This window comes from Poeciliopsis prolifica, unplaced genomic scaffold (assembly GCF_027474105.1).
Source record: "Poeciliopsis prolifica strain line A6 unplaced genomic scaffold, Auburn_PproV2 SCAFFOLD169, whole genome shotgun sequence".
Classification (NCBI taxonomy): domain Eukaryota; kingdom Metazoa; phylum Chordata; class Actinopteri; order Cyprinodontiformes; family Poeciliidae; genus Poeciliopsis; species Poeciliopsis prolifica.
This window is the reverse complement of record NW_026562544.1, coordinates 51,969-65,000: the sequence shown is the minus strand read 5'-3', so window position 1 is coordinate 65,000 and position 13,032 is coordinate 51,969. Positions and strand designations below refer to the sequence as shown.

Genomic DNA, 13,032 nt, shown 5'->3' with positions numbered 1-13,032 from the left:
AAAATATCTCTATTTTGAGATTAAGCTCAAACATTTTCTAGAGAAAAAAACATGGACAAAAAGCAAAACATTTTTTACTTTTGTAGCTTTTAAGCTTTCCAGTTAATAAATTTGAATTATTCTTCATTTCCGCATTAATTTGTTCATTTTGTGATTGTAAACACGTGTTGATCTGAGAAAAGGCACTTTGACTTTTTTAGCTTTATTCCTAAAAATATTTGCAAACATGAAAAGAAAAAATGTACTGATGTTTATTTCATCCCTATTTATTTAGATTTTTACTTTTCGACCGCCTCTCTCATCGTCTCATTTATAAAAATGAACCAAACATAAATATTCAGCGTTTCCTTTAGGAATCGTGCCTCACATGTTGCAGGACGGAGTTTCTGGTGAATTATTGCAGCTTAAAAGTGTTTATTTTTAAGACACTTGACGTGATTATGTTGTTTCTTCGCAGCTGATGAACGAGGCGCCTGGAGGGTTTAAATCCATTCAAATCGTAATAAATGTGTCCGTTTGTTGCCTGCTTCCTGTGCGGGTGTGAAGGTTAATAGGGCTGCATGTGTTCCTGTGTGTGGATGAGTTTTGGATGAGGCCCATTTGCGGCGCATCATTACTCCTCTGGCTGCCGGCTCCGACTGCTGACAGGCTGATCTATAAATACGAGCGGTCCGGACCGCCGATGGGACGCCGTCGGACCGAGCCGCGTCGCTGGCGAACAGACAAACACACCAGGAAATAAATCACACAGAAAGGAGGCCTGGCGTCTGTCTCTCCGTGGCACCGGAACCAGCAGACAGCCGGGAAAAATAATGATGTTATTCTATTTTCTCCAGAATACGATCTGTTTTTATATCTTGTGGAATTTGATGCCGGGACAGAAAATTTCCCCAGAAGGATTTCAGTGTTTTCTGTCGTCTCTAGAAAAAACAAAGACATTTCTGAGACACAAAAGCTGAAAAATTGCTTGAAAAAATACCAGAAAGTTTTGAGATTTGTCTCATAAAGTTCTAGAAAAAGAACAAGAACATTTTTGAATTTCTAAAGTTGAATATTTGTTAAAAAAAAACCAAACATTTTGAGGTTAATCTCAGAAAAAAAAATTCTGATCTTCAAAAGTTGAAAACTTGCTAAAAAAAAACTGAAATTTTGAGACTAATCTCATAAAATTTCTAGAAAAATAAAAGTTGAAAATTTGCTAAAACTAAATATTAAAACATTTTAGATGAAATAACAGGAAATTTCTGACCTCCAGCCGTTCTATAGTTTACAGAACAGAAACTCAGAAACTTTCCAGGAAAAACTTTCAAAAGTCAAAATGTTCAACTTTTGAAAATTTCCCTGTAATTTTTTTCCTCGTCCTTCTCAGGCACTGAAATCAATTAGCTGATTTTTAACATAAGTTTTCCATCTTTAACTTCCATCTGACTCCCAGGTTCCCATTAAATCTTTGATTTTACACCAGAAAAAGAAAAATATAAACTGTTTACTGCAGCAATCCTCACTCAGAAGAATCAGTGAATCACAATAAGTAGCTTTAAAAAATCCAAAATGATGCATCTCCATCATTTCCCCCATCGTGCCTGGACCTGCAGTCGGTTAAACGTCCAGCTGAAGCAACAAACGAGGCAACAGGACAGAGAGATGAAAGACATCCGCCAGATCCGTTCTCTTTGCTCTGAGCGTCTGACATCATCGCCGAGACGCAACCTGACAGCCGGTCGGCCCTGCAGCCGCCTGGCGGGATCGTCTGGTCGATAACTGGGAAGGAAGGCGAGGCGCTGCTGCAGAAGACACGGCGAAACACAAAAACATGAGAAACTGGAAGCAAACCACAATAATTCTGACTTTATTTACAGAAGGAACCAGATAAGAAAAGCTGGAGAATGACAGGATTGGCTGCGTTAGATCATGACAATATTAGTAAATGTTCAGTTTTAGCATCATTTAATGCAAAGCAATTTGTTGGAAAAGTGAAAGGTTAACTTGCCTGAGATAATTTATATCAACAAGTGATATAAAAATACAAAAGTGAGGAAAATACCTTTTATTAGCACGAGACATTTCTCCTGCTAGCGCTAGCCTACCTTACCCATAATACCCTGCGCTGTCGTCCACTTCCTCCATTTGGACCTGCATAACACCAGGATAATATATGTTGTGACTCGATAGCAATCACGATTATGATCCATTGTCCAAACCACTCAGTGTTACTAAAAATAAACATCAGGTTTGCTCATAAACTGGTCAGGTTTATTTGCAATGAGTAGAAAATGGATGCATGACGATAATAATGTACCAAATATTGCACCAATATCTTGTGCAGCTGCATGCGAGGAGTTCATGTTTACAGGGACTGAAGCAGAGTCAGCAGCTTTTCCTGCAACCACAGAAACTGATTTATATGTAGAAACAGCAACAAGGAGGAGCACTGGACTTACCCTGGAAATAGAAATCTATAGATTTTTACTTCTTGGATGTTGCAGGGTAATGATAGTTTGGGGTTTTCATTATAGCTTAATTTGGATTAATTGTGACTTTTTGCTTGTTTCATTCAACATGTTTGCTAGTTTTATTAGTTAAACATCATTTTAGGTGCAGATTTGAAAAATATTTAAATCAACTGATTACATCAAGGATATTATATCCATATTTTCAGCATTTTCATAAACACAGTTTAGTTCCAGCTAGTTTTACTTGTTACTCTTTGCTTCATGTTTTAATTTATTTCAGTTTATAAAAATGTTTTCTTAAAAACAAAACCCTGGAGAGCAGAAAGACAGTGCTGCCACTGTGTGTGTGTGTGTGTGTGCGTGCCTGTGTGTGTGTGGGTGTGTGTGTGGGTGTGTGTGGGTGTGTGTGTGCGTGCGTGTGTGTGCGTGTGTGTGGGTGTGTGTGTGCGTGCGTGTGTGTGAGACACTGGCTTACCGGAGCATTTTATGCTGACTGCTGACAGAATCCCGTTCTCATCAGAATCTTAACGTCCAGGAAATCAAAATAAGATGAAGTTAAGGCGAACCCAATCTGGCATCCGCACGGACGGCCCCGCCGCGGCGTCCTGCTGACGTCAGCAGGCGACACGTTGCAGAGGGTCACTGCGGCCTCATCAGCCTGACAGCTTTCACAGAGTTGGCAGTTTCTGTCTGAAACCGCCAAGCGGGTTTTATCCGTCCCTCACGGGTTTATCTGCTTTACGGATCGTGTAACATTTTACACCCAGCAGTTCATTTTAAAACCTGCGAGTGCTTACATCTTCATAAATCCTGTTTATTTTCACACAAGCAGAAAATAAACGCAGAGCTGAGAAATAAACATTTTCCAGAACATCCAGTTCACTTCTGGTTCTGAATCTCAGGGTTCGGATCCTCATTTGGTGATTATTCTTCAATATTTATCAAGTTTTCTGTTCATCTTACAACATTTAATCCATCACATTTACTTCTTTTTTTTTAAATTATGAAATGTGATATTATTTTATAAATTCCAGAATTTATCTGGAAAATGAATCTTGTGGAATTGAAGTGCGCTAAACATTTCCAAAGCAAAAACAGCAAAAACAGCAAACCGCTAACAAAAATGTAGCTCCGCTGTTAGCGCCTTAGCATATTAGCAACCCAACATGTTAGCATCTGATGGACTGAAGCTGAATGTCTCCAGAAATCACAGAAACAGCTTTGATCAACTCAGATGCACAACATTTAAACAAAAGCCAGAAAATGGATTTTCTTCTCATTGGAGTTTCTGGTCCAAACTTTCAATAAATCAGTGAAACTTTGAGTCACTTCAGTCGACTAACGTCTGAATGCACCTAAAAACCAAACAATGAGGAACTGAATAGATTCCAGTCGTGAAGTTTGACTGTTTCCCTCAGAAACTGGATTTAATTCCAGACTCTTTACTCGTCTTCTGGGGATAAATTGAGTTCATCGTGACTTTTAAATGAAACTGCTCTGCTTTTGACACGATGTTATCCAGCGCAGACAAAAGGACAATGGAGGACGGAGCTATTCTTCCCGATTCCCAGTCAGATCTGCCAGAGGAGGAAATATCTCGTAACAAAAGGTTCGTTCTTCATGACTGAGACGGAGCTGATAGATTAACCGACTAACGCCACCAAAAGTCTTTGACTGCATTGAAGAGCGGCTCTGTCTTCAGTCCCGAGGTTCTTGATTAAAAATAGAGGTCGTTCTCGGTGGTAACTGGAAAATAAAATTAGACTCGACTTGAATGGAGTTGAAGAAGTGAAAGCGAAGACAAAGGCTGGAGAGAAAGAGCTGGATCCGGAGTAATTAATGACGGTAGTCAATGAACTGTCAGCCATTGTTTTAGCTGTAATGAAAAGTGCCACCGACACCAGTTGGATGGATCCGCTTCTCAGCCCAGGAGCCCAGGCTGTTTATCATCAGGCTGATTTTATTCATGGTTTCATGGAAAAACAAAAACCCAGAGCCAAAGGTGAAGCCGACGCTTAGAAATCCAGAGATTGTTTTGTTTGTCCTGTTTTATTCATGGAACCAGCAGCGGTTCCAGTTGGTTTGACTGGTTTATGTGAAACTCAGGATTTCACCAGGAAATGTCCTGGACGCAGGAATCTGTCTCTCTGTCCGTCTGGTCGGAGTTTATGTCACTGAAAACAGCAAACTTAACTCAGAAATCACAGTTTTTTTTAAATGTAATTTATGTTTTTAAAAGCTCCATCATTAGACATAAATTTCTCCTTATTCATAAATTAAAATGCTTCAGATCATCAGACTAATTGTTCGTCAATGCTTTCAGATGTTTTCCCACTTTTTGGTCCGACAGACTCGGTTTGACTGAGCAACCTGTTCCCCTCCTGGCCTGTGGGGGCACTGCACCAAGAACCACTGAAGGAAACAACACTACAACCTCTGAAAGGCTGAGAGCAACTTCCTGTTTCACCAAATGAAAACAAAGATGGAGGCGTCAGACTTTGGCGGTCGTAAGATTTCTCATTTGTCTTTGGCTAACGACCAGGAGCCATTTCTCCTGCTAGCGCTAAGCTAACATGTCTGTTTGGGTTGTTGTCGCCCAGAACTCGCTGGGCGGCTCCCGAGTTCTGGTTCACTTCCTGAGACCAGAACTCGATTAGCATTCACACCTCACCAGCTGAACCGGACTTTCTAAACAAACGGACTGGAGTTTGAGCCAGAAAAACCACAATTATGTTTTGTTTCAATGAATAATTAAAACAAGTTTTCATTATTTAACTTAATCCCATCTGACAAGAACACCTTACGCCTTTAAAGGAGTAAAGTTTGAAACTCCTGACCACACATTTATTGTCACATCCTGAATCTCTGACTGTGAAAAACAAGATTCAGCTGCAGAACAAAGAATCTGCCAGCTGCGTCTGCAGCCACACGATCTGCAGCCCACAGACGCTGCGGCGCTTCAGACTGCGCTTCAGACTGCGCTTCAGACTGCGCTCCCAGCCAGAAAACACGATCACGTCTCCCTTCTCATCCTCACATAACCAGATTTTCTGTGATTACAGGGTTAAACGGCTCGTTTCTGCCAGACGGCTTAATCTCAACGCGACTCCAGACGTCTCTGAATCTCACATTCAGCTAATCGCAGCTTATCTGTGACACTAAAAATAATAAACAAAACAGCATTTTGAGTCATTAACCTTCAAATGAAGCCATCATTAGAGTCTCAGCAGTAAAATAAATCTCCTTTTTCAGTGGTTTCTCCTTATCAATGGCTGCAGGTTGTGTTGATGTTGCAGTCGCTCATGTTTTGGGTTTTCTGGTGAAAAAAGCTTTTCTTTTGGAAACAAAGACTAAAATATGGAGTAAACAAAGGCAGGAAGTAGAGGAGGATGTAGAAACACCCCGAGGGAAATCCCATTCGCTGAGATTAAGTCGGTGAAAACATCTCTCCCTGCTGGACCTTAATCCGAGATAAAACGCAGGAGACGGGATTAGAGGCTGTGAAAGTAAAACTCGTTTGTGTCCCCAGCTGGTTTGTTAAGTCCTGGACGCCATCTTTGATTGTGAAACGAAATGTACTTTGTTCTGACAGAATGAGAAACAAAACCGTCAACCATCTAAATACATTGGAGGATCATCAGCATAAAACAAAACTTTTGTATTTTATTGTATTGTAATCTATAGAGGAAAGAAAACCTTTGGGAGCCGCAGCCTTAGCTAACGCTGGAGGACGAGGAAGACTTGTTAGCATGAATGTTAGCATGAATGTTAGCATGAATGAAGTGATGTCTGTCCATTGAAACAGGTCTAAAGCTCATCTGGTTCAAGCCTCTGTAAGATTTTAACATGTCAACTGTGTCAAATGCAGCTGTGCAAATATTAGATGCTTTTGCTGGAGCTTCTTCAGATGAGCTGCTTCGCTGTCAGTCGCCTGCTTTTCACTCTGTCCTCAACATGAAGCTTTTCATGTTGAGGACACTCGGAGTGTCCTCAACATGAAAAGCTTCATGTTTATTCTGGATTTGATGAGCTGTCGGTCATCGTTTGCAGCAGTAAGCAGCAGTTTTCTCCCCAAACGGTGATAAAATCCGGATTTCTCCTGCCCAGTTTCTGAGCTCTGATCAGGAGGAAGCTGTGAATTTGCAGCGCAGTGCTCGGCTGTGAGCAGATGTTGAGGGCAGGTGTTTGTGCTGCTGCTCCAGATGAGAAGCTGGTCAGTAATTGGAGACCTGAGGTCACGTTGTTTTGGACACACATCCATATTTCAGAGCGCCGACGCCGCGCCGCTTGGGCTTCATTTAGCAAATGTTGCAGCGCGTGTCTCTAATGAATCCATCGTGTAAATGTGTGCTCGCCCCTTCACCCTCATTAAGCACGGCTCCCGCCGCAGAGATGGATGTCTGGAATGAGATTGCAGTTTTATGATCCATGTTTTGTTTCTGCAGGTCTGAGAGAGACTGAACCAGCGCCGGGCCCAGCAGCCTGATTAACCAGCTGAAACCTAAACATCCATCCACCTGGGCAGATCGCCCGCCCATCACAGCAACCACGCTAACGCGCACAGCTAACGGTCACCATCCACTCTAACGCGCATAGCTAACGGTCACCATCCATGCTAACGCGCACAGCTAACCATCACCATCCACGCTAACGCGCACAGCTAACGGTCACCATCCACGCTAACGCGCACAGCTAACGGTCACCATCCACGCTAACGCGCACAGCTAACGGTCACCATCCACGCTAACGCGCACAGCTAACGGTCACCATCCACGCTAACGCGCACAGCTAACGGTCACCATCCACGCTAACGCGCACAGCTAACGGTCACCATCCACGCTAACGCGCACAGCTAACCGTCAACATCCATGCTAACGCGCACAGCTAACGGTCACCATCCACGCTAACGCGCACAGCTAACCGTCACCATCCATGCTAACGCGCACAGCTAACGGTCACCATCCACGCTAACGCGCACAGCTAACGGTCACCATCCACGCTAACGCGCACAGCTAACGGTCACCATCCACGCTAACGCGCACAGCTAACGGTCACCATCCACGCTAACGCGCACAGCTAACGGTCACCATCTATGCTAACGTGCACAGCTAACGGTCACCATCCATGCTAACGTGCACAGCTAACGGTCACCATCCACGCTAACGCGCACAGCTAACCATCACCATCCATGCTAACGTGCACAGCTAACGGTCACCATCCACGCTAACGTGCACAGCTAACGGTCACCATCCATGCTAACGTGCACAGCTAACGGTCACCATCCACGCTAACGCGCACAGCTAATGGTCACCATCCATGCTAACGTGTACAGCTAACGGTCACCATCCATGCTAACGTGCACAGCTAACGGTCACCATCCACGCTAACGTGCACAGCTAACGGTCACCATCCATGCTAATGTGCACAGCTAACGGTTGGATCCAACCAGGATCCTTCAAGATTTGAATTCCAGTCAGGACAAAGCAGTTGCACCAAAAGAATAGAAATCTTGTTTTTAATCAGCAGAAAACAAATGGCTCTATTAATCTCACCACAGTCTCTGCAAGCCAACAAAAGCTTCTGAAATGATAAATCTGCCAGATTGATCATTATTCCATGAGAAAACACAAAGTCTCACACCAGGGACAGAAACAGATCACTGACCAACATGCAGCTCTTCATTCTGACAGAAAAACACTCCAGGCACGAAAATAATTAGCTCTGAATTTTTAACGACGTTTTCTCAATTAGTGTCTGAACTGTCCCACCAGATTCATTCTGCTAATGAAACAGATAAATAATGTTTCTCTGCGTTTCCATCGGACTGACGACCTCCTGCTGTGAACCCGGATCTGGAGGCGGGACGCGCTGCTCTGGACCTCCGGAGAGGAACCGCCAGTCGGTCCCGAATCTCCTGAATCTACAGGAAATAATAAAACATGAACGATGATCTCTGTCAGACCTGGACGGCTGGAGTTAGAGAAAAAGGTTCAATGGAAACAGGGCTTTTATTTTAGTAGATAAATATCAATAATTGAAATACTTTAATTATCCCAAAGGGAAATCTGATGTGGAAACTCATATAGTCCAAGTAAGAACCCTGAAGAACCCTGCAGCTCCTCCAGTCAGTGCTGCAACAGATCTGAAGAACCTCTGACTGAATCGACGTTCTGCAGTAACATCTGAGATCTGGGGTCAAAGTTCAGGCATCACTTGAGCTAATCAGCAACTCTCAGTCATTACAACATTTGTTGTGATGGTTACGCGTCATGACAATGGTCAAAAGATCAAAAATCCTTGCAGGACGTCGTTCTGCACAACGTCCAGAAGAAAAGGGAACAACAAACATTAAACGCCTCAAACAGGAAAATATGAATCAATCTGGAAGAACAGATGGGAGCTGTCATTTCAAATGTACGGTGGCCCAGAAGGGACAATGAGATGCAAAGCAACTGCAGCAGGAACCACTAGCGATGCTGCTGTGCTAGCAACATTAGCTTTAGCTTCCATCACGTCCATTTTAGCATAGCTTTGTCGTGGCTAGCTGACCTTCTGGGCCACCGTACAGAAGTGATCAATGCTTAGCTTAGTGCTGAATTATTTGTTTGCTGAAAATAGAAAAATATTTCCTGATATTAATGTTTTGATCCGTCAGATTTTGAATGTTTGTTCAACATGAAAAGGTTTGAAAACCAATTTTTCTTCCACCTCCAGAAAATAAAATTCTCTTTGATGCAAACTGTGTTATTATAATTAATTACAGAAATTGATCAACCAAATATTGCAGAAAAAACAGAAATAAAACACACAGAGCCGGTAGATTACCGAGAAGCTCGTTTCTCCCTATAATTACTGATTTGACTGATTCATCTGCAGAATTTCTTCCTGTTTCTGTTTCCTGTGTGACTGAAGCTCAGAAACTCTTCCTCCAATTATTTCTCAGTGATTTGCATTTAAACAGCAGGAGGAGCCAGGGGACCCATTCCTCCAAAACAATGTCGTTTCTATTAAAACTTTCTTCCTGGACCAATTACACACATGGACGAGCCGCCCGAGCCGCCCGGCCCGCCCGGGGCTCCGGGCCGCCGGGGCTCCAATAAACAGAACCGCTGGATCCCGACATCCAGGCCGCACAGCGAGGAGCAGGGATGATTTCACAGGCCAATCCAGGAGTAACATGAGTTTTTCCTGAGGACAAAACGCGCAGCAGGCGGAGTATTTAGAAAAGGGCAAATTTATTTAAAGCACTTACATAGAAAAATATGATTGATTTCAGTCAACAATAATAAATAGAGCCTGTCGGTCCCAGGCCGCGCCGTCCGTACGACTGTACAATCAATATCCAGTTTCACAATACAGCAAAAGGCACTAGCATTTACCACAATCAACAACAAGAGGGCGGAGGCGGCGTGGGCGGAGCCGCCACGCCTCCATGGCGGCCGACGTTTGGTACCGGGACGTTTCCTCCGCCGGGGCGACGCAGCGCCGTCACTTCCCTCAACATGGCGGCGGCGTGAAAACACAGAGTTCAAAACGGGACAAAGATTAAAAAATAGAAATTAAATAAAAAAAAATAAAATAAACCAAAGTCCAGAGGAGAAAATCTGAAACTTTGATAAAAACTGAAATGAAAACAGGAAATCCAGCTGGAATTAAGATGTTTTTCCTGCTGCTCCTTCATTTTTTGCTCCTTCGATTGTGATTGATTATAGATTATGGATTGGAATGGTTTCTACTTTGTCGCCAGGCGATCAGGTGGGACCTCAACGTTTCCATTTATTTTCTGTTTTGGTTTAAAGTTTCGGATCAAAGACAAAATGAATGTTTTCAGAAACATTTCATTAACTTTCATAAAATGTTTTTTTTTATATTCTTTTTAGCCAATCAGAGGAGCTAAAACGTTGGTGACTATTATCCCAGAGCATTATACTGCCACCACCGTGGAGAGCATCAGGGGATCTGAGCCGGGTCAGCGCCGGTTCTGATCCCTCCCGCGGCGGCCATCTTTGACCAGTCTCTCTGTCCTTGTTGAATCATGACCTCTGACCTTAACTGAATTCAGGACTGGGCTTTAACTGGATTTGATTTTTTATAATTTTTTTCCCACAATGCCGTCCTTGGGTTTCCATCGTTCAGTGATGTCATCACGCCCACGGCGGCCATCTTGTTCCATTTTAAACTAATTTATTTGCCACTGCAACAAAAACTTGTTCATGAAACTTTTTTATTGAAAGCAGCCTCTGCTGACGCGTCCCGGGACATTTGGACCAGAAACCCGCCCAGTTACTCTGTCAGGTTTTGGTTTTTCAGTGTTTGGGTCTAAAAAACACAGAATCTGAAGAGTTTTGCGGCAGCAGCAGGAAGAATGAGTTCATTCCAGCTGGATGACGAGTGAAAGCGGTCAGCAGGCGGCGCAGACATCCAGTGACTCAGACGTAAAGTCCAGCTTCCTGTTGGTCCCGGTCGGTCCGGTCAGAACTTCTTTGCTGCTGTGAAACCCGAGCGATGAGATGAGAACCTGGTGCAGCGCTTTACATGCAGGACGAAGCAGGCGTGACTCCGAGTGGCGTCGCCGCGGCGCCGGATCGCGCACACAATTAAAGCACCATCGGAAACGTGTTCTGATCCGGAAACCGTCGGGTTCTTTTCCCTTAAACCCGTCCAGGAATATAAAGCCGTAATCAAAATTCTGTAAATGCAAATGTTTTGCTATCATTGGTTCAGATTTATGCCTTAAAAAAAAAACAAGTTATTAAATATCTTTGTAAATGTCGTGAAGTTGATAAGGCTTGAATCGTTCTCCAGTTCGACTGGTTTCCCCCGACCCGGAGCACCGGGTCCGGACTGGTTCCCAGTGGGAAAAGCCCTGATTGTCAGAACAAAGTGAAAACCGTTATGGTTCCTGTTTTCCGGGCCTTCGCCGCCGCCGCTCTCCGAGGGGCCGTAGAGCTTCACGGTTCCAGCAGAGGCGCCGCCCGGCGCTCCGGGCCGCCGCGTCCCGGGCCTCAGCGCTGCGTCTGGAGCTCACATGTTCCTCTGGGCCGTCAGGTACTTGAGGGCGGCGGCGCCGTACTTCCTGGACAGATCCTGGTGGAACTCGTCCTTCAGCGTGTTCAGACAGTTGCGGTAGCTGGAGCTGGAGCGAAACTTGGAGATGTCGAAGCTGGGAGCGTGCGGCATGTGGATCATGAAGGCGTTGGGAAGGACCATGAGGTCGAACTCCTGCAGCAAAAAACAGGAGTCAAAGCTCAGGATGTTTACCTGCAGGATTCTGGGAAACCTGATTTATCGTTCCAACATTTCTGTCCCAGTTCCACTGGGCTTAGCTTTCACTACACAATGCATGAAATTATGATGTAAACAGAGGAAACAAGAATCAGTAGCCGGAAGTCAACATTTCATCTAATCTCACCATGTGCTTTAGTGATTTAGCATTAGCATTAGCTTTGGCTAATTATTGTGGTCGTTTAGCGCTTTAGCATTAGCTTCTGTTGGTTTAGCAAAACTTTTGTTTGAGAAGAAATAAAAACTTCTCCCACATCCATTTGAAAAATACTTTAAACTGAACATCAAAATGTTTGTCACATGAAAAACCTGCTAAAAGTAAAAGTGAGCGCTCGTCCATAATGATCCGTTTTCCTCTGGACTCCATTGTTTACTGAGGTCAGTCCCGTTTGGTTCCAGGCGGTGGCGCACCTGAGCGTCCAGCTCCATGATGTGGGACACCTTGTTCCAGCCGAAGCCCACGAAGCGCTGGTCGTACTCGGGGCAGTCCCGCCTCACCACCACGTACGGCTCGAAGTCCGACTCCCACTCCACCTTGTAGGGCGTGGTCGCCGTTCGCCACTTAGCATAGTTGGTGGGAGCGTGACCCTTCGGCCACACGTGGTACCTGCAGACAGGGGGCGCTGTTAGCTGGGCGCTGTTAGCTGGGCGCTGCTAGCTGGTGCTCTGCTCCTCTGGAAGGTTCTGGTTCTGGTACCTGAAGGTGTAGAGAGTCCCCATGTCCAGCATGGAGAGGAGCTCGGCTTTGGATTTGGGGAAGGAGAGACGGTAGCGCAGCGTCTCGAAGGCCGGCACCACCAGAGCCTTCTTGGTGTGAGCCACGTCCAGCTGGACGATCGACTTCCTGAAAGACCCAAAACATTTCAGAGCTTCGGGTTTCAGTTCCACGACACGTTTTGGCTGAGAAACAGCTGGAGAATTTAACACTCCGCAGATTTCTTAATGACAAAGAATGGAGAGGTCAAAGGTCAACTGTGAGAGGAAAAAAATCTGACTGGCATTTTATTGCATTAAATATGTAGCAGTAGCAATTGGTTAGCAGCTAGTTAAGCACTTTAGCATTAGCTTCTGCTAAATACCATGTTGGTTTAGCTTTAGTGTCGGGTAACAAATTAGCATAAGTTTCCACTAAATATCATGTTTGTTAGCAGGTTAGCATCCACTAAACGCCAAGTTAGCTCAGAGTGTTAGCATTAGCTTCCAATATGTATGATGTTGGTTTAGCACTTTAGCATAGCTTTCAGTTAAATATTATGTAGCTCATTAGCATTAGCAAAGCTAATGTTTTACATTA

The 13,032-nt window shown here is 44.2% G+C and overlaps 1 protein-coding gene across 1 annotated transcript in view; it reads right to left on the bottom strand.

The window, feature by feature from the left end:
* Nucleotides 1-9,681: 9,681 nt before the first annotated feature.
* LOC129356389 (xylosyl- and glucuronyltransferase LARGE2s-like) overlaps nt 9,682-13,032 on the bottom strand; it is a 42,862-nt gene continuing 39,511 nt past the window's right edge. Inside the window, 3 exon segments of the mRNA XM_055025981.1 lie at nt 9,682-11,675; nt 12,150-12,345; nt 12,436-12,582. Of these exon segments, the coding sequence (XP_054881956.1) occupies nt 11,478-11,675; nt 12,150-12,345; nt 12,436-12,582 (541 nt within the window). The 3' untranslated portion in view covers nt 9,682-11,477.